Source organism: Kogia breviceps, chromosome 4 (genome assembly GCF_026419965.1).
Source record: "Kogia breviceps isolate mKogBre1 chromosome 4, mKogBre1 haplotype 1, whole genome shotgun sequence".
NCBI classification, from domain to species: Eukaryota; Metazoa; Chordata; class Mammalia; order Artiodactyla; family Physeteridae; genus Kogia; species Kogia breviceps.
In genome coordinates, this window is record NC_081313.1 from 133,647,356 (window position 1) to 133,669,714 (window position 22,359).

At 39.2% G+C, this 22,359-nt stretch overlaps 1 protein-coding gene across 13 annotated transcripts in view; it reads left to right on the top strand.

Moving 5' to 3' along the window:
• The window catches only part of NSD1 (nuclear receptor binding SET domain protein 1), a 144,863-nt gene that overhangs the window by 52,653 nt on the left and 69,851 nt on the right, over positions 1-22,359 (top strand). For all 13 annotated transcript variants that reach the window (XM_067031946.1, XM_059061609.2, XM_067031944.1 and 10 more), the window contains 2 exons: positions 13,000-13,172; positions 15,419-17,990. In XM_067031946.1, coding sequence (XP_066888047.1) covers positions 13,000-13,172; positions 15,419-17,990 — 2,745 coding nt within the window. The remainder of the gene's footprint in view (positions 1-12,999; positions 13,173-15,418; positions 17,991-22,359) is intronic.

Here is a 22,359-nt window from a genome sequence, read left to right on the forward strand (position 1 = left end):
TTATTTAATTAATTTAAAATTTTGGCTGTGTTGGCTCTTCGTTGCTGTGCGTGGGCTTTCTCTAGTTGCGGTGGGTGGGGGCTATTCTTTGTTGTGGTATGCGGGCTTCTCATTGCGGTGGCTTCTATTGTTGCGGAGCACGGGCTCTAGGCACGTGGGCTTAAGTAGTGTGGCTCATGGGCTCTAGAGCACAGGCTCAGTAGTTGTGGCACATGGGCTTAGTTGCTCCACGGCATGTGGGATCTTCCTGGACCAGGGCTCGAACCCATGTCCCCTGCATTGGCAGGCGAATTCTTAACCACTGTGCCACCAGGGAAGACCCTGTTCTACAGTTTTTTCACTTCTTTCACTTCTTGGAGATTTTTCCATTGAAAACTTTTTTTTTTTTTTTTAAACAGCTCCATAATTTTCCTCTTTTTGAATATGGTGTACTTTATATAACCATTCTCCTGTTGATGGATATTTAGGTTGTTTCTAATCTTGTGTTAGAAAGATTATACATAAAATACATACATATATACATACATGTGTGTGTGCATACAAAACAGTTCTATAAAGAATAACTATGTGTTTCATGTATTTATGTCTATTTATCTGTAGGATAACTTGCCGCAAGTAGTATGTTGGATTTTATTTTATATTTTTAATATTAATAGTGAAGTTCCCAAAGACCTTTATAGCTCATTGTTTAAAGAAAATGATATCAGGGCTTCCCTGGTGGCGCAGTGGTTGAGAGTCCGCCTGCCGATGCAGGGGACGCGGGTTCGTGCCCCGGTCCGGGAGGATCCCACATGCCGCGGAGAGGCTGGGCCGCTGAGCCTGCGCGTCCGGAGCCTGTGCTCCGCGACGGGAGAGGCTGCAACAGTGAGAGGCCCGAGTACTGCAAAAAAAAAAAAAAGAAAAAGAAAATGATATCAAACTTTGTGACCTGTTTGGACATTTAAATTCTACTAGTAGAAAATTCTTTTAGTCCTCCCCCTCTACCCTTCCTAAGCCTGTGAGACTGATGGTTTCTTATCATTGTGATATTCTTTATATGCACTAGTTGGGTCTATGCCATTTGTTCAACAAGTATTAAGTACATTCTATAGGTACTATGCTAGGTACTGGGATCCAGTAATTGGCAAAACATTTTGCTTCCCTTTGTGTATAATTTGAGTCCAGTTAAAGGGTGAAGGCACCAGCAAGTAATCAGACAAATAGATAGTTAACTGAGAGGTGTGTTCAAGGCAAAATATTGATGTACAGTCAGTGATATTAGTGGGGGTACCTAACCTGGACTTTGGGTTCAGGGGTAGTCAGGGCCAATTTTGCTAGTAAAATTATCTTTGATCTGAGACCTGATAGGACAAGTAGGAATTAACCAGGGAAAAAAGAAGATGGTTCCAAGCACAGAAATTAGTATATGTTCAATCCCTGAAAGGGCTGCAGCCCATAGAGTGATGGAGGGTGGTACAGTATGAGGCTGGAGAAATAGATATGGGTCAAATCATGCATCATTTTGTAGACTTCATTAACAATTTTATATTTTTTCCTAAGAATAATAGGATACCGTTAAAGAGCTATGAGCAGAGGGAGATGTGATCTGATTTGTGTGTTTTAAAGTTCACTCTGAGTGCAGTGTGGAAAATGATTTGGAGGGGGACACAAATCAGAGGAGATAATCAAAAGGGTCATTGCAGGGATTATGGTAAAATTATAGTTGTGAATAGGTAATGAAGAACTATTTAGGAGATAAAATCTATATGATTTGCTAATGGACAGATAATGGGGAGGGAGGGAGAATGAAGCCTAAGGTTTCTATATCTCAGGCTGGTTCCCAAGGTTTTAGCTTTACCAGTACATACATAGTGTTCTCATTTACTGAGAGCACTGGAACATCTATAACTTGGAGGTGACATCTGCTTGTTGATATTAGTCAAAGCCATCGGTAGGGCATGGATGAGATGGCCTTGGGATAAAATATACAGTGAGAAAAAAGGTGGCTCCGAGGAAGACAACATTTGAGGTCTGTGAGGAGGAGACTTGAGTGTGCAAAAGAGATGGGAGAAAATCAGAGATGGAAGAGAAATACCAGGAGAATATGGTATTGATGGTGACTAGAGTGTTGTTGTTGTTTTTTGCCGCTGCGTGAGGCATGTGGGATCTTAGTTCCCTGACCAGGGATGGAGCCCACACCCCCTGCAGTGGCAGTGTGGAGTCTTAACCACTGGACCACCAGGGAATTCCCTAATATTAGTTTTTAAAGAGATTCTTATTAACTTCGTTTATTGGAGCATAGAATTAGTGTGGCTCTTTATAGTACTGAAGGGAACTAATATTTGAATAAACCTATTGTCCTAAAATTCCTACTCATGACTCTGTCTTCCTGACACCTTCCCTTCATAACCACTCTTGGAGGAATCATCAACTTTCTCCACTTCCAGATGGCCACTTATTTCTGAACACACTGAAATTTCTCATTCTCTCCTTTTAGTCCACTAACCTTGTTCTAAGCAGAGTCATTAGTGACCTGGTAATACAGTGGATACTAGTTTTTAATTTTATGGTTGTCTGGTGCAGGAAAATTCTTCCTCATAGTAACTATCTTGTTCTTGACTTTCATGTTCTCTTCTCCTCCTTCTCCTTTTCCTTCTCCTTCTTTCCATCCTTATTAATTCTTAAGTTTTAACTGTCATCAGTAAACTGAATTCATATCCACAGTGCTAGTGTTTCCCCAGGCTTCAAATCTGCATCCCAACTCTATACTTGAAGCTTTCACCAGGAGGTCCTTTAGGCAGTTAAGGTCAGCTTGTTTAAAACTGACCTAATTATTTTCCTCCTCAAACCAGTACTTTCTCTTTCATTTCCTGCCTTAATGAATAAGTTACTACCACTTAGTCACTTAAACCAAATACCAAGTAGTTACCCTTTCTTCCTTCTTGTGTCCTATACAATTAAGTCTTTTTTCTTTTTTTAAAACAGCTTTATTAAGATGTAATTCATATAGCATACAATTCACCCCTTTAAAGTATACAATTAAGTGGTTTTGGTAAGTCACGGAGTTGTGTAACCAGTAAATTTTAGAACATTTTCATCACCCCAAAAAGAACTCCATGGGGACTTCCCTGGTGGTCCAGTGGGTAAGACTCCACGCTCCCAATGCAGGGGGCCGGGATCGATCCCTGGCGGGGGAACTAGATCCCGCATGCATGCCACAACTAAGAAGTCTGCATGCCACAACTAAAAGATCCCACGTGTCACAATTATGAGCTGCATTCTGCAACAAAGATCCCGAGTGCCACAACTAAGACCCAGCACAGCCAAATAAATAAGTAAATATTAAAAAAAAAAAGAAGAGGAGGAGGAAAAGAAAACCCATGTCCATCTTCCCCCTAATCTTTTTACATCCCGTACCCCTTTGCCCTAAGCAACCAGTAGTCATCTTTCTGTCTCTATAGATTTGCCTATTCTGTATATTTAATATAAATGGAATTATATAGTATGTCCTTTGTGACTACTTTTTTTATTCAACATAATGTTTTTAAGATCTATCCATGTATCAGTACTGCATTCCTTTTATTTTTTTGGCTGCATTGGGTCTTAGTTGCAGCACATGGGATCTTCCTTGAGGTACATGGGATCTGTTGTTGCAGCAGCGTGCGGGCTTCTCTCTAGTTGTGGCCTGCGGGCTACAGGGCGCATGGGCCCCGTAGCTGTGGTGCTCAGGGTACAGAGCACATGGGCTCTCCATTGTATGAAATATTATATGTTTTATTTATAAATTTATCACTTGATCGGCATTTGGACTGTTTCCACCTTTTAGCTATTACGAACAGTGCTGCTGTGAGTATTCATGTATAAGTGTTTATGTGGACATATATTTCTTATCTTTTGGGTTTATACCCAGGAGTGGACTTGTGGACTTGCTGGCTCTAATGGTAACTCTGTTTGACTTTTTGAGGTACTGCCTGGCTACACCCCCACCCCCCTGCCCCGGCCACACCAGCTTGTGGGATCTTACCTAGTTCCCCAACCAGGGGTGGAATCCAGACTCTGGCAGTGAGAGTGCCGAGTCCTAACCACTGGGCCACCAGGGAATTCCCTGACTTTTTTTTTTTTTAATTTTTTTATTTATTTATTTTTGGCTGTGTTGGGTCTTTGTTGCTGTATGTGGGCTTTCTCTAGTTGCAGCGAGTGAGGGCTATTCTTCCTTGTGGTGCATGGGTTTCTCATTGCCGTGGCTTCTCTTATTGAAGAGCACAGGCTCTAGATGCACAGGCTCTAGAGCTCAGGCTTAGTAGTTGTAGCATGCGGGTACAGTAGTTGTGGCTGTAGAGTGCAGGCTCAGTAGTTGTGGTGCACGGGCTTAGTTGCTCTGCAACATGTGGGATCTTCCCGGACCAGGGCTCAAGCCCGTGTCCCCTGCATTGGCAGATGGATTCTTAACTACTGCACTACCAGGGAAGCCCCCTGACATTTTTTTTTAATTTAAATTTTTTATATAAATTTCAGGTGTACAGCACCACAAGTCTAATTATTATCCATCACCATACAGTCTCCCCCGTTCACCCATTTTGCCCAGCTCCCTTCCCCTCTGGTAATCATTAATCTGATCTCTATATATGAGTTTTTGTTTTATTTTGTTTGTTCACTTGTTATGTTTTTTAGATACCACATGTGAGTGAAATCATATGGTATTTATCTTTCTGTCTGATTTATTTCACTTGGCAAAATACCTTCAAGGTCCATCAGTATAGCAAATGGCAGGATTTCATTCTTTTGTGGCTGAGTAATACTCCATTGTGAGTATATACCATATCTTCTTTATCCGTTCATCCATCAGTGGATACTTAGGTTGTTTCCATATCTTGGCTGTTATAAATAACACTTCAGTGAACATAGGGGTACATATATCTTTTTAAAAAAAATTAATTGATTTTTGGATATGTTGGGTCTTTGTTGATGCACATGGGCTTTCTTTAGTTGCAGTCGTGGGCTTCTCATTGTGGTGGCTTCTTTTGGTTGCAGAGCACGGGCTCTAGGCACATGGGCTTAAGTAGTTGTGGCATGTAGGCTCAGTAGTTGTAGCATGTGGGCTCTAGAGCGTAGGCTCAGTAGTTGTGGTGCATGGGCTTAGTTGTTCCATGGCATGTGGGATCTTCCTGGACCAGGGCTCGAACCTGTGTCCCCTGCATTGGCAGGTGGATTCTTAACCACTGCACCACCAGGGAAGCTGGCATATATCTTTTTGAATTAGGATTTTTGTGTTCTTCAGATAAATACCTGGGAGTGGAAGAGCTAGGTCTGCCAGACTGTTTTGAAAAGCTGCTGTACCATTTTACATTCTCATCAGCAGTGGATGAGGGTTTTAATCTGTCTATATCCTTACTACCAATTGTTATCTGACTTTTTGTGTGGTAAAAAAATATATGTAACATAATTTTATCATTTTATCCATTTTTAGTTTACAGTTTAGTGGCATTAAGCACATTCACATTTTTATGCAATTATTACCACTATCCATCTCCAGAACTTTTTCATATTCCTAAACTGAAACTCTGTTAACAATTTAACAATAACCTTCAGTCCCTTGTAAATACTATTCTACTTAATCTATGGGTTTGACTATTCTAGATACTTCATATAAGTGGAATCATGCAGTATTTGTCCATTTGTGTCTGGCCTATTTCACTTAGCATGATGTCTTTACGGTTCATCCATGTTGTATTATGAGTATCATTCATTTGTAAGGCTCTATAATGTTCCGTTGATGTATAATGTTCCATTTTGTTCATCCTTTCATCCTTCAGTGGACATTTGGGTTGCTTTCACCTTTTGGCTATTGTGAATAATTCTGCTATAAACATTGGTGTTCAAGAATCTTTTCTATCTGACTTTTAAAAAAAATAACATGTAATTTAATTTAATTATTATTATTTTTTAACATCTTTATTGGAGTATAATTGCTCTACAATGGTGTGCTGGTTTCTGCTTTATAGCAAAGTGAATCAGCTACACGTACACATATGTTCCATATCTCTTCCCTCTTGCGTCTCCCACCCTCCCTATCGCACGCCTCTAGGTGGTCACATTCTATCTGACTTTTAATTAATATCTAGTCCTTTTGATTTGTCTTCTTAAAAAATCTTTCATATTTTGTTCTTTTTTTTTTTTTTTTTTTTTTTTTTTGTGGTATGCGGGCCTCTCACTGCTGTGGCCTCTCCCATTGCGGAGCACAGGCTCCAGACGCGCAGGCCCAGCGGCCATGGCTCACGGGCTTAGTTGCTCCGCGGCATATGGGATCTTCCCGGACCAGGGCACGAACCCGTGACCCCTGCATCGTCAGGCGGATTCTCAACCACTGCGCCACCAGGGAAGCCCTATTTTGTTCTTTTAATTCCCATTGCTACCACCTTAGTTTAGGTTTTAGTCATCTTGAGTATATACTCTTTTGGTAATCTCTGGTCTCCTGAGTTTCCTCCCTGTTTCCTGTTAAATGTGTTATTCAGAGGTCAAGGAGACTTATCTTTCTAAGATGGAAAACTGAGCCTGTGGTTCCACAGTTTAAATGAGGTTCAGGGTCAACAGGATAATGGTCAAACTCTTAACATGGAGGGTCTTAGTGCAGCACGTGGGATCTCAGTTCCTCGACGGGGGATCGAACCTGTGCCCCCTGTGTTGGAAGCGCAGAGTCTTAACCACAGACCACCAGGGAAGTCCCAGTGGTCAAACTCTTAACATGGTATCCAAGCTGTTCACGTCTGGTCACTGCTTACCTGCTTAGTTTCCCTTTCCTTTCACTTTATGATTTAGTGTTTTGAACTAATTGCAGTTCCTAGCTATTTCATTCGTTTTATTATTCATTCATGTCTTTGAGGGTTCTATGTCCTTATATAGGAATTCTCCCCTCAGCAGACTGTTTACCTTTAAATTTTATGCTCAGGTGTCCCATTTGTCCTCCAGTTAATGATTTTTCACTTTTAAAAAAGTGAATGTTAACAACTAAGTGTCCATCAATAGATGAATAGGTATTGAAAATGTGGTATATATCACAATTGAATATTATTCAGCCATACAAAAGAATGAAACCTTGCCATTTGTGACAACATGGATGTACCTGGTGGGCATTTTACTAAGTGAAATAAATCAGACAGAAATTATAAATACTATATGATCTTAACTTATATGTGGAATCTAAAAAAACCAAAATTGAAAAAACAAAACCAAGTTCATAGATACTGAGAACAGACTGGAGGAGCAAAATGGGTGAAAGGGGTCAAAAGTTATAAACTTCCATTTATAAAAGAAATAAGTCACATGGATGTAATGTACAGCATGGCAACTGTAGTTAATACTGTATTGTATATTTAAAATTTGCTAAGAGAGTAGTAGATCTTAAAAGATCTCATCACAAGAAAAAATCTTTTTATAACTACGTATGGTGACGGATGTTGACTAGACATTGTGGGGGTCATTTTGCAATATATATAAATACTGAATCATTATGTTGTATACCTGAAACTAATGTTATCCATCAGTTATATCTCAATTAAAAAAAATGCCATCACCAATAGATACTATCAAATGATAAAATACAGTGTACTCAAGAAATACTTGAAAAATTTATTTAAAAAAGTGAATGTTCGTGTTATCGCAATTAGCATGCTGTTTTACCATAATCTCTTTATACTGTACATCTCTCACCCACCAGGCAATGAGTTCTTTTCAGTCCTCTGTATAGTGCTGGCACATCATAAATGTTCAGTCTGTGTTAGATGAATTTACTTATTTATGGGTGAATGATTTACTTTTCAGACGACTTTAAGAACCTCTGTGTGTCTGTGTGTGTGTGTGTGTGTGTGTGTATGTATGTATGTGTATATATACACATACATTTAATCCCCCTTTATAGGTGGTTTCTATTGAAGGGTTTAATTTAGTAGGTAGAGATTAAGGAGTTCAGGTTTTTTTTTTTTTTTATAGAACTTCTTTTTATTTTTTATTTTTTTTTAAAAATTAATGTATTATTTTTTTTTTTTGCCGTACGCGGGCCTCTCACTGCTGCAGCCTCTCCCGTTGCGGAGCGCAGGCTCTGGACACGCAGGCTCAGCGGCCATGGCTCACGGGCCCAGCCGCTCCGCGGCACGCGGGAGCCTCCCACACGGGGGCACGAACCCGTGTCCCCAACATCAGCAGGAGGACTCTCAACCACTGCGCCACCAGGGAAGCCCCCAGAACTTGTTTTTAAAATGTACAATAAAACAAAATTTTTCCAGGTTGTAATTCAGTGTGAGTTAAAGTGAATTTTTATATAAAATGATTTCCTTTTCTAAATAGAGACAAATCATTACACCTGTGTAACCCTGACTATATTTCTTTTGTGACATTTTTTACTGGTATGAAAAATGTAAAGATGGTAAGTGTGTAGAAGATGACATATACTAGGTAAATTTGATTATAATCTTTTCTGGATGAGATTTGTATTGTTTTTATTTTTGGTAATTGTATGCATAGAACTTTGGACAGCCAAGAAACTATAGAATAAGTGGATTTTGGGGGGGAGGGGGCTGTTGAGATTTCCTTTTTTAAAAAAAATTTCTGTAGTTTGAAATATCAAGTTCCACTTTCTCTGAAAAACCAGTGTTTCACTCTGAATTTGCTCTCTCTGAAGTAATTGGATTGATTATTCTGTCTATAAAATGGAGATTATATGAATAAACAACCTAACCTTACACCTAAAGCAATTAGAGAAAGAAGAACAAAAAACCCCCAAATTTAGCAGAAGGAAAGAAATCATAAAGATCAGATCAGAAATAAATGAAAAAGAAATGAAGGAAACGATAGCAAAGATCAATAAAACTAAAAGCTGGTTCTTTGAGAAGATAAACAAAATTGATAAACCATTAGCCAGACTCATGAAGAAAAAAAGGGAGAAGACCAAATCAATAGAATTAGAAATGAAAGAGGAGAAGTAACAACTGACACTGCAGAAATACAAAAGATCATGAGAGATTACTACAAGCAACTCTATGCCAATAAAATGGACAACCTGGAAGAAATGGACAAATTCTTAGAAATGCGCAACCTGCAGAGACTGAATCAGGAAGAAATAGAAAATATGAACAGACCAATCACAAGCACTGAAATTGAAACTGTGATTAAAAATCTTCCAACAAACAAAAGCGCAGGACCAGATGGCTTCACAGACGAATTCTGTCAAACATTTAGAGAAGAGCTAACACCTATCCTTCTCAAACTCTTCCAAAAGATAGCAGAGGGAGAAACACCCCCAAACTCATTCTACGAGGCCACCATCACCCTGATACCAAAACCAGACAAAGATGTCACAAAGAAGAAAACTACAGGCCAATATCACTCATGAACATAAATGCAAAAATCCTCAACAAAATACTAGCAAACAGAATCCAACAGCACATTAAAAGGATCATACACCATGATCAAGTGGGGTTTATTCCAGGAATGCAAGGATTCTTCAATATACGCAAATCAATCAACGTGATATACCACATCAACAAACTGAAGGAGAAAAACCATATGATCATCTCAATAGATGCAGAGAAAGCTTTTGACAAAATTCAACACCCATTTATGATAAAAAACCTGCAGAAAGTAGGCATAGAGGGAACTTTCCTCAACATAATAAAGGCCATATATGACAAACCCACAACCAGCATTGTTCTCAATGGTGAAAAACTGAAACCATTGCCACTAAGATCAGGAACAAGACAAGGTTGCCCACTCTCACCACTCTTATTCAACCTAGTTTTGGAAGTTCTAGCCACAGCAATCAGAGGAAAAAAAGAAATAAAAGGAATCCAAATAGGAAAAGAAGAAGTAAAGCTGTCACTGTTTGCAGATGACATGGTACTATACATAGAGAATCCTAAGGATGCTACCAGAAAACTACTAGAGCTAATCAATGAATTTGGTAAAGTAGCAGGATACAAAATTAATGTACAGAAATCTCTGGCATTCTTATACACTAATGATGAAAAATCTGAGAGTGAAATTAAGAAAACACTCCCATTTACCATTGCAACAAATAGAATAAAATGTCTAGGAATAAACCTAAGGAGACAAAAGACCTGTATGAAGAAAAGTATAAGACACTGATGAAAGAAATTAAAGATGATACAGATAGATGGAGAGATATACCATGTTCTTGGATTGGAAGAATCAACATTGTGAAAATGACTCTACTATCCAAAGCAATCTACAGATTCAATGCAATCCCAATCACACTACCACTGGCATTTTTCACAGAACTAGAACAAAAAATTTCACAATTTGTATGGAAACACAAGACCCCGAATAGCCAAAGCAATCTTGAGAACGAAAAATGGAGCTGGAGGAATCAGGCTCCTTGACTTCAGACTATACTACAAAGCTACATTAATGAAGACAGTATGGTACTGGCACAAAAACAGAAATGTAGATCAGTGGAACAGGATAGAAAGCCCAGAGATAAATCCATGCACATATTGTCACCTTATCTTTGATAAAGGAGGCAAGAATATACAGTGGAGAAAAGACAGCCTCTTCAGTAAGTGGTGCTGGGAAAACTGGACAGGTACATGTAAAAGTATGAGGTTAGAACTTTCCCTAACAAAATATACAAAAATAAGCTCAAAATGGATTAAAGACCTAAATGTAAGGCCAGAAACTATCAAACTCTTAGAGGAAAACATAGGCAGAACACTCTATGACATAAATCATAGCAAGATCCTTTTTGACCCATCTCCTAGAGAAATGGAAATAAAAACAAAAATAAACAAATGGGACCTAATGAAACTTAAAAGCTTTTGCACAGCAAAGGAAACCATAAACAAGGCCAAAAGACAACCCTTAGAATGGGAGAAAATATTTGCAAACGAAGCAGCTGACAAAGGATTAATCTCAAATTTACAAGCAGCTCATGCAGCTCAATATTAAAAAAACAGCCCAATCCAATAATGGGCAGAAGACCTAAATAGACATTTCTCCAAAGAAGATATACAGATTGCCAACAAACACATGAAAGAATGCTCAACATCATTAATCATTAGAGAAATGCAAATCAAAACTACAATGAGATGTCATCTCACACCGGTCAGAATATGGCCATCATCAAAAAATCTAGAAACAAATGCTGGAGAAGGTGTGGAGAAAAGGGGACACTCTTGCACTGCTGGTGGGAATGTAAATTGATACAGCCACTATGGAGAACAGTATGGAGGTTCCTTAAAAAACTACAAATAGAACTACCATATGACCCAGCAATCCCACTACTGGGCATATACCCTGAGAAAACCATAATTCAAAAAGAGTCATGGGGCTTCCCTGGTGGCGCAGTGGTTGAGAATCCGCCTGCCGATGCAGGGGACACGGGTTCGTGTCCTGGTCCGGGAAGATCCCACGTGCCGTGGAGCGGCTGGGCCCGTGAGCCGTGGCCACTGAGCCTGCGCGTCCGGAGCCTGTGCTTCGCAACAGGAGAGGCCACAACAGTGAGAGGCCCGCGTATCACCAAAAAAAAAAAAAAAAAAAGAGTCATGTACCAAAATGTTCATTGCAGCTCTATTTACAATAGCCAGGAGATGGAAGCAACCTAAGTGTCCTTCATCAGATGAATGGATAAAGAAGATGTGGCACATATGTACAATGGAATATTACTAAGCCATAAAAAGAAACGAAATTGAGTTATTTGTAGTGAGGTGGATGGATCTAGAGTCTGTCATACAGAGTGAAGTAAGTCAGAAAAAGAAAAACAAATACTGTATGCTAACACATATATATGGAATCTAAGAAATAAAAAAGGTCATGATGAACCTAGGGGTAAGACGGGAATGGAGATGCAGACCTACTAGAGAATGGACTTGAGGATGTGGGGAGGGGGAAGGGTAGGCTGTGACAAAGTGAGAGAGTGGCATGGACATATATACACTACCATACGTAGAATAGATAGCTAGTGGGAAGCAGCCGCATAGCACAGGGAGATCAGCTCCGTGCTTTGTGACCACCTAGAGGGGTGGAATAGGGAGGGTGGAAGGGAGGGAGACGCAAGAGGGAAGAGATATGGGAACATATGTATATGTATAACTGATACACTTTGTTATAAAGCAGAAACTAACACACCATTGTAAGCCAATTATACTCCAATAAAGATGTTTAAAAAAATAGAGATTATACTTATTTTATTTTATTTATTTATTTATTTTTTGCGGTACATGGACCTCTCACTGTTGTGGCCTCTCCCGTCGTGGAGCACATGCTCTGGAGGCGCAGGCTCAGCCATGGCTCACAGGCCTAGCCGCTCCATGGCATGTGGGATCTTCCCAGACCGGGGCACGAATCCGTGTCCCCTGCATTGGCAGGCGGACTCTCAACCACTGCGCCACCAGGGAAGCCCTATACTTATTTTATAGAGTTCATTTTTGTGAAGAATACATGCAAAGCACCTAATGTAGTACCTTGTCCAGAGTAGCTTTGCCATAAATGTTAGCACATCATACGTGGCATGGTGTTGAAACATTTCTTCCTCCTTATATTTTAGCATAATGTTTTAAGAGTTTATTTGGTGGTTAGTTCTGGTTGATTATAATATTTCCGATGCTGTGGCTTATCATATGCCTTTTGTGATTTCTGGTAATGAGGGTATAAAATTTTATAGATTTATGGTAGAAAAAACTTAGTTGTTATATTAATTTGTTATATGATTAGCTAGCTAATCAACCACCAACTGGTTTGGAATATATAGCGTATCATCAGACCAAACCATTAAATTCTTTCATTACACTCTTAACCATTTTCTTGTCACATAAGTTGAAAATTGAAAATTTACCTTCTATCTGACCGACTTCAGAGTTTCTTGTTCTGCAGGTTTTTTAGCTTGTTGAGTTGTTATTTTATTTTAGTTTTAAGTGAAAAGAGGCTTCTTTGGCCACTGCTATGTGGCTGCTCTTTTGATGATGAATATCAATTTTTTAAAGCAATGACACTGTGGTTTTTATTTTTATCTAGTTTCTAACCGGAGGCCCTATCGACAGTACTACGTGGAGGCTTTTGGAGATCCTTCTGAGAGAGCCTGGGTGGCTGGAAAAGCAATCGTCATGTTTGAAGGCAGACATCAATTTGAAGAGCTACCTGTCCTTAGGAGAAGAGGGAAGCAGAAAGAAAAAGGATATAGGCATAAGGTATTTAAAAAAAAAAAACCCTCTCAAATTATCTTCTTGGGGGTAGTTAGGGAGGGTTTACAGGATCAATCAAAGAAGAAGTATTATATTTTTGGAGTATAAGTTATTTCCTCTGGTAGTAGGATGTTGGTGAGAAAATTGGCAGAAAGCAAGTGTTTTTGCAGGGATGACATGGGGCTAGCCTTCCAAATATTTATACTCAATTTTTTGAGAAATGATTTCAGTTAACTTGTGCCATGTCACTTAGATGTGATAGTACAAAAAGGCATGGGCCAGTCATCTTTGGTTATATTTGATGTAAGAAGAAAATGATAATCAAAATGAAATATTCTACTTCTCACTCTCTGGATTAATTATTTCTCTTAAAAATGAGAAAGATAAGACTTTAAACATTTTTGTTTTGTTTGTTGTTTTGGTTTTTGTGTGTGGTTGTTAAGGCTTAAGCAGTTTCAAACCTGGTTATGTTTTAATAAAGAATGTGATGTTTTTGTTTCGTTTGCTTGATGTGTTAAAGTTTTGGCTGTTTCTTTTGATACTCCTTTATAGTCTATTCTAGAAGGGGAAATAATTCCTCTTAGATTTGTGTTTCAGACTTATAGGCTATTTTATAAGAATCACAGTTAGGATAATTTTTAGTCAGTATGCAGTCCCTACTGTTTCCAACTGGAGTTCCTTCCTCTCTAAAACTAATGTAATAATGTGTACCTTGTCAAACTGTTGTGAGGATTAGAAATAAATATTTTATATGTCTGATGCTCTGAAACAACTAGTGTGTGTTATTGTTAGGATAGAATAGAAGAGAATAACTTCATCCTTTCTAATACTTTGGATGGTTGGTGGTGGGGAGGTGTCAGAGTTTTTGTGTCAAGCCTTTAACTATGTAGATTAACCAACCCCCTTTTCAGAGGAGTTCTCTAGGGCTTTCAGGTTCTGGAAAATTGATTTACTGTGGTCATAGTTAGAAAGTCAGTGGGTGGGTGTTTTTGTGTAAAGTAAACCAGATGATCAGTTTATTGCTTTATAAGAGGAGGCTTCCTGTATAAGTGGCCTTAATTTTTACGTGGTCAGCAGAACATGACCTTTCACAAGTATTAAAGTATTTGTGAACACTAACTGATAGAACCTTGATTGACATTTATTGTATGAAGCCAGGGAGGGAAATAAGAGTCTTGAAAATTAGGTATATTTCACAGAGCCTCAATGTCCTTATGCTGTGAGGAATCAAGAAAAGAGCATATGTAACTTGTTATATATCCAGGGTATATTGTTGTCTCTGGACTACATGGTTAAGCCCAGGACACTGCTTGGTTATAATCCAGATTTAAAAGAAAATTAATTAATTAATTAAATTTTCCTTTTTGCTCTGTTGGGTCTTTGTTGCTGCACGTGGGCTTTCTCTAGTTGCAGCAAGCAGGGGCTACTCTTTGTTGCAGTGTGCGGGCTTCTCATTGCGGTGGCTTCTTTTGTGGCAGAGCACAGACTCTAGGTCCACGGGTTTCAGTAGTTGTGACATGAGGGCTTAGTAGTTGTGACGCATGGGCTTAGTTGCTCCACGGCATGGGGGATCTTCTAGGACCAGAGATCGAACCCCTTTCCCGTGCATTGGCAGGAGGAATGTTAAGCACTGCACCACCAGGCAAGTCCCTATAATCCAGATTGTAGGTAACATGTATAAAAGAATTTGATTAGCCAAGGGCCTGGTGATAACCAGAGTTCCAAATTTCATTTCTTCTAGGGCAGGTCTGACTTATTCATTTCTCCAGTCCTGGTTTTTCCACATGCATCTCCTTTCTTTAGCCTTTTGCTTTCTCTTTTATGTAACTGAGCCAAGTGCTTGGCCTTCATAAGTCAGGAAGGAAATCTTTATTCTAAGGTTGGAGGGGTGAGTAGGAATGGTCTGGTTATTCCTTGATTTAGTAATATAATGTTGATTAGTAATGTAATGTTGTCGTCTAATTTATGGTCCACTCTTTTGTGCTTTTAATGGTAAGGGGAGTGGAGGGTTTATGGGATCAGTCTTTCTCCAATGATAGATCTTAGTGGTGGAAGTAGTGTTGAGGAATCCCCATTAGCTAAGTTCTGGGTGAACTGTCGGTGTTAACCACCTGGCAGTCCCATAAAAGAGCCTTGAAGAAGCACAACAAGGCTTGGAAAAGCTTCTGATTTGAGAGGTGTTCACTGATCATCTCCCTGTTTCCCCTTCTATTTCTTAGACTAGTGATAATCTTTTTCTCTTTAAATTTAAGGTTCCTCAGAAAATTTTGAGTAAATGGGAAGCCAGTGTTGGTCTTGCTGAGCAGTATGATGTTCCCAAAGGGTCGAAGAACCGAAAATGTGTCACCAGTTCACTCAAGTTGGACAGTGAGGAGGATATGCCATTTGAGGACTGTACAAATGACCCCGAATCAGAACATGACCTATTGCTTAATGGCTGCTTGAAATCTCTGGCTTTTGACTCTGAACATTCTGCAGATGAGAAGGAAAAACCTTGTGCTAAGTCTCTAGCCAGAAAGAGCTCTGATAATCCAAAAAGGACTAGTGTGAAAAAGGGCCACATGCAATTTGAAGCACATAAGGAAGAACGGAGGGGAAAGATTCCAGAGAACCTTGGCTTGAACTTTATTTCTGGGGATGTATCTGATAATCAGGCCTCTAATGAACTTTCCCGGATAGCAAACAGCCTCACAGGGCCCAGCTCTGCCCCAGGAAGTTTCCTATTTTCTTCTTGTGCAAAAAACACTGCAAAGAAAGAATTTGAGACTTCAAATTGTGACTCTTTACTGGGCTTGTCTGAGGGTGCCTTGCTCTCTAAACGTTCTGGGGAGAAGAAGAAACTCCAGCGAGGTCTGGTGTGTAGTTCAAAAGTGCAGCTCTGCTATATTGGAGCAGGTGATGAAGAAAAGCGAAGTGATTCCATTAGTATCTGTACCACTTCTGATGATGATGGAAGCAGTGATCTGGATCCCATAGATCATAGTTCAGAGTCTGATAACAGTGTCCTTGAAATTGCAGATGCTTTTGATAGAACAGAGAACATGTTACCTGTGCAGAAAAATGAAAAGGTAAAGTATTCTAGGTATCCTGCCACAAACACTAAGGTAAAAGCAAAGCAGAAGACCCTCATTACTAATTCACACACAGACCACTTGATGGATTGTACCAAGACAGTAGAGCCTGGAACTGAGACGTCTCAGGTTAATCTCTCTGATCTTAAAGTGTCAACTCTTGTCCGAAAACCCCAATCAGATTTTAGAAATGATGGTCTTTCTCCAAAATTTAACACACCATCAAGCATTTCCAGTGAGAACTCAATAATAAAAGGTGGGGCTACAAATCAAGTTCTGTTACATTCGAAAAGCAAACAGCCCAAGATCCGAAGTATCAAGTGCAAACATAAAGAAAACCCAGTTGTAGTAGAACCGCCTGTTGCAGATGAGGACTGCAGTTTGAAATGCTGCTCTTCTGATACCAAAGGCTCTCCTTTGGCCAGCATTTCCAAAAGTGGGAAAGTGGATGGGCTAAAACTACTGAGCAACATGCATGAGAAAACCAGGGATTCGAGTGACATAGAAACAGCAGTGGTGAAACACGTTCTGTCAGAGTTGAAAGAACTCTCTTATAGATCCTTAAGTGAAGATGTCAGTGACTCCGGAATGTCAAAGCCATCAAAACCATTACTTTTTTCTTCTGCCTCTGGTCAGAATCATATACCTATTGAACCAGACTACAAATTCAGTACATTACTAATGATGTTGAAAGATATGCATGATAGTAAGACCAAGGAGCAACGGTTAATGACTGCTCAGAACTTGGTCTCTTATCGGAGCCCTGGTCTTGGGGACTGTTCTACCAGTAGTCCTGTGGGGGCTTCTAAGGTCTTGGTTTCAGGAGGCTCCACTCACAGTTCAGAAAAAACTGGAGATGGCACTCAGGATCCAGTCCGTCCTAGCCCTAGTGGGGGTGACTCTGCACTGTCTGGGGAGCTATCTACCTCCCTACCTGGCTTGGTGTCCGATAAAAGAGACCTCCCTGCTTCTGGCAAAAATCGTTCAAACTGTGTTACTAGGCGCAACTGTGGTCGATCAAAGCCATCCAAATTACGAGATGGTTTTTCAACCCAGATGGGAAAGAACACAGTGAACCGTAAAGCCTTAAAGACAGAGCGCAAAAGAAAACTGAACCAGCTTCCAGCCGTGACTCTTGAAGCTGCACTGCAGGGAGACAGAGAGGGTAGGGGTTCAGAGACTAGCTCCTCCAGAGGTGAGGCAGAAGATCCTGGTAAAGAAGAACCCCTTCAATTAATGGGCCATTTAACAAGTGAAGATGGTACCCATTTTTCCAGTCTTAATTTTAATAATAAAGTCAACCAGTCTGACCCTGATAAAGTTCCTGAAAAAGACCCCTCTTTTGAAAACAGAAAAGGGACAGAGCTGGAGTCTGAAATGATTAGTGAGAATGATGAACCCACTAGTGTAAATCAAGTGGTGCCTAAAAAGCGGTGGCAGCGTTTAAACCAAAGGCGCACTAAACCTCGTAAGCGCACTAACAGATTTAGGGAGAAAGAAAACTCTGAGGGTGCCTTTGGGGTCTTGCTTCCTGCTGACCCTGTAAAGAAGGGAGATGAGTTCCCAGAACAGAGACCTCCTCCTTCGACGAACATACTAGAGGATGCACTGACAGATCCAAATCATGCTGACTGCTTAGATTCAGCTGGGCCACGGTTGAAAGTTTGTGATAAATCCAGTGCCAGCAATGAAGAGGTGGAAAAGGAGCCAGGAATTCCCAGTTTGACCCCTCAGCCTGAGCTCCCTGAACCAGGTAAGGACTCCTGACTGTGAAAGAAAGGAACTAGAGGAAGTGATGATAATGATACCCTTCTGAAGTTGGTCTGTTTTCATGGAAGGCCTAAGTGTAAGTTGGGAGGGAAGGATTATCACTTGAAATGAAGAAAGGGCTTTATGTAGAAGGGTCTGAATTTTGAGGACCAGGTTTCCATATACTTTCAGAAATTGTTTTACCAAGAAGCTCTTTTTTCTTTTGCTTTTAGTAAGTCTCAAGAACATTTTGTTCCTGCTCCCCATTTCCTACCTTTTAAAATCTGTGAACTTTGGGGGACTCAATTTGGTATTGTAAGTATTTGAGAGGCTCTGAGCCTAAGACTTAAATCTAGTTAGTTTACAGAAAGCAAATTGATTTTATTGAACGTCAGGCTCTCTTGGACTACAACTTAAGGAAAGTCGTCCCGTTATGTAGACAAAGGGGACGTGCTTTTGAAAAAATGTAAAAGTGTCCTGTAGTACGTATTTGAAGGCCTTAGATGTCTTGCATCCCTTCTGGAATGAGGTTTGAGAATAAAGTTTTAAAAATCTGAAGTACCAGGGTATCCTTCCTTAGCAGCAGAAGGAAAAACAGCAGGAGTCTTTGAAAATATAATATTATACAATATTGTTATTGAGGATAAAACTGACTTTCCTTAAACATAAGAGTTTTCAATGTTGTTTACCATAGTAGATTCTAACAGCTTTACTGAAACATAATTCACTGACCATAAAATTCACCTGTTGAAAGTTTAAACTTCAGTGGTTTTTTAGTATACTCAGAGACTTGTGCATCCATAAACATGATTAATTTTGGAACATTTGCATCACCCCAGAAAGAAACCTTGTACCCTTTATCAATCTCCCTTCATTTCTCCCCAATTTATAGATTTGCCTGTTCTGTACATTTCATGTAAATGGAATCATACAATATGTGGTACTTTTTTTTTTTTTTTTACTTAGCATGTGTATCAATGCTTTATTATGGTAAAAAACACATGAATTCACCCTCTGAACAAGTTTAAAGTGTATATTACAGTATTAACTGTATGCACATTGTTGCATAACACCATTTATTGAAGAGACTATCTTTTCCGCATTGTATAGTCTTAGCACCCTTGTCAAAGATAATTTGACCATACATGTAAGGGTTCGTTTCCGGGCTCTCTATTTTGTTCCATTATCTATATGTTTATCTTTATGGTAATACCATGTTTTTCTTTTTGTTTTCAATTACATTTATTTATTTATTTAATATTTTTGACTGTGTTGGGTCTTTGTTGCTGCGCGCAGGCTTTTCTCTAGTTGTGGCGAGCAGGGGCTACTCTTCGTTGCGGTGCATGGGCTTCTCATTGGGTGGCTTCTCGTCGCAGAGCAAGGGCTCTAGGCGCGTAGGCTTCAGTAGTTGTGACACTTGGGCTCAGTAGTTGTGGCTCACAGGCTCTAGAGTTCAGGCTCAGTAGTTGTGGCGCATGGCCTTAGTTGCTCCGCGGCATGTGGAATCTTCCCGGACGAGGGCTAAAACCTGTGTCCCATGCATTGGCAGGTGGATTCTTAACCACTGTGCCACCAGGGAAGTCCTATCATATTGTTTTGATTACTGTAGCTTCGTAACATGTTTTGAAAACACAGTGTGTGAGTCCTCCACCATCTTTGTTCTTTGTCAAGATTATTTTGACTATTTGGGGTCCATTGAGATTTCATGTGAATTTTAGGATGTCTTTTTTCTATTTCTGCAAAAAATGCCATTGGGATTTTGATAGAGCAGTGAATCTGAAGATCGCTTGAGTAGTATTGACATTTTGTTAATGTTAAGTCTTTTGAATCCATGAACACAGGATGTCTTTCCATTTATTTATGTTTTTAATTTCTTTCAGCAATGTTTTATAGTTTAAGTGCCCAACTCTTTCACTTCCTTGGTTAAGTTTATTCCTAAGTGTTTTTATTCTTTTTTATGCTATTATAAGTGGGATTGTTTTCTTAATTTCCTTTTCGAATTGTTCATTATTAGTGTATAGAAACACAACTGATTTTTAAAATTTATTTATTTATTTATTTATTTATCTATCTATCTATTTATTTATTTATTTATTTATTTATTTATGGCTGCGTTGGGTCTCTGTTGCTGTGCGTGGGCTGTCTCTAGTTGCGGTGAGCAGGGGCCACTCTTTTTTTAGATGTTGCGGGTAGGAGTTTATTAATTAATTAATTTATTTTTGCTGTGTTGGGTCTTCGTTTCTGTGTGAGGGCTTTCTCTAGTTGTGGCAAAGCAAAGGGCAAAGCTTCTCATTGCGCTGGTTTCTCTTGTTGAGGAGCATGGGCTCTGGGTGCAAGGGCTTCAGTAGTTGTGACATGTGGGCTCAGTACTTGTGGCTCGTGGCCTCTAGAGTACATGCTCAGTAGTTGGGATGGACTGGCTTAGTTGCTCTGCGGCATGTGGAATCTTCCTGGACCAGGGCTCGAACCTATGTCCCCTGCATTGGCAGGCAGATTTTTAACCACTGTGGAAGTCCCACAAGTGATTTTTGAATGTTGATTTTTCTATCTTGCAGCTTTACTGAATTCATTTATATTCTTACAGCTTTTTTGTGGAATATTTAGGCTTTTCTTTACATTAGGTCATGTCATCTATGAACAGAGATCATTTTACTTTTCCCTTTCCAATTTGGGTGCCTTTTATTTCTAATTCTTGCCTAATTGGACTTCTAGTATTGTGTTAAATAGAAGTGTCAAGAATGGGCATTCTGGCCTCTTCCTGATCTTAGAGAAAAAGCTTTCAGTCTTTCACCATGGACTGTCTGTTAGCTGTGAGATTTTCATAAATGACCTTTATTTTAGACTATTTCCTTCTGTTCCTAGTTGAGTGTTTTTTATCAGGAAAATGTGTTGAATGTAGTCAAGCCTTTCTGCATCAATTGAGATGATCATGTGATTTTCTTCCTTCTTTTAATGTGTTGTATTACATTTATTGATTTTTGTATGTTGAACCATCCTTCCATCCCAGGAATGAGTCCCACTTGGTCATGGTGTATAATCCTTTTTAAGTGCTGCTGTTGAATTCAGTTTGCTAATTCGGTGAGAATTTTTTACATAAGTGTTCATAAGGGATATTGGTATGTCTTTTTTTTTTTAAATTAACATGTATTTGTCTGGCTCCCCCCTCTTCCATTTTTTGGAAGAGTTTGAGAAGGCTCAGGATTAATTCTTATTTAAATGCTTGGTAGAATTCTCTAGTGGAGGCATCTGATCCTGGGGCTCTTCTTTCTTGGGAAGTTTTTGATGACTGATTTAATCTCCTTACTACAGGTTTTCTATTTCTTCATGATTGAGTCTGGGTGGATTGCATGTTTCTAGAAATTTATCCAACTCTTGTAGGTTATCCAATTTGTTAGCATATAATAGTTCATAGTAGTCTCTTAAACTTCTGTTTCTGTGGCTTCCATTGAAATGTCTTCTCTAATTTCTGGTTTTCATTATTTGTGTCTCCCTCACTCTCTCCATCTAGCTAAAGTCTTGTCAATTTTGTTGATCTTTAAAAAACAAACTCTTAGTTTTGTTTATATTTTTAAAAAATTCTCTTTCGTTTATTTCTGCTCTAATATTTATTACTTCTTTCTCTTTGCAAATAAACTTTGTGCTTATTATTTTTCTTATTCCTTGAATGTAAAGTTAGGTTGTTTATTTGAGATCTTTCTTTCTTCTTTATGTAAGCACTTTGTGCTGTAAACTTGCCTTTTAGTACTTCTTTTTGCTACATCCCATAAGTTTTAGTATATTGTGTTATTGTTTCCATTTGTCTCAGAGTATGTTCTAATTTGAGGGAGGAGATTTCTTCTCTGACCAATTTGTTATTCAAGAGTGTTAATTTCCACATATTTGTGAATTTTTTATTTCCCAACTGCTCTTCATTTTTAATTTCATTCCATTGTGATTGGGAAAGATACTTGGTGTGATTTCAGTATTTTTAAATTTGTTAAGGCTTGTTTTATGATCTATTATGTGATCTATCCTGGAAAATGTTCCCTGTGTGTTTGAGAAGAATGTGTATTCTGCTGCTATAAGGTTGAGTGTTCTGTATTTTTCTGTTAGGTCACGTTGGTCTACAGTGATGTTCAAGTTCTCTGTTTTTCATATTGATCTTCTGTCTGGTTGTTGTCTTTGTTATTGAAAGCGGAGTACTGAACTCTTCTAAAAATATATTTATTTATTTATTTATTTAGGTTACGCCAGGTCTTAGTTGTGGCTCATGGGCTCCTTAGTTGCGGCATGCATATGGGATCTGGTTCCCTGACCAGGGATCGAACCTGGGCCCCCTGCATTGGGAGCGTGGAGTCATAGCCACTGTTTCACCAGAGAAGTCCCTAAACTCT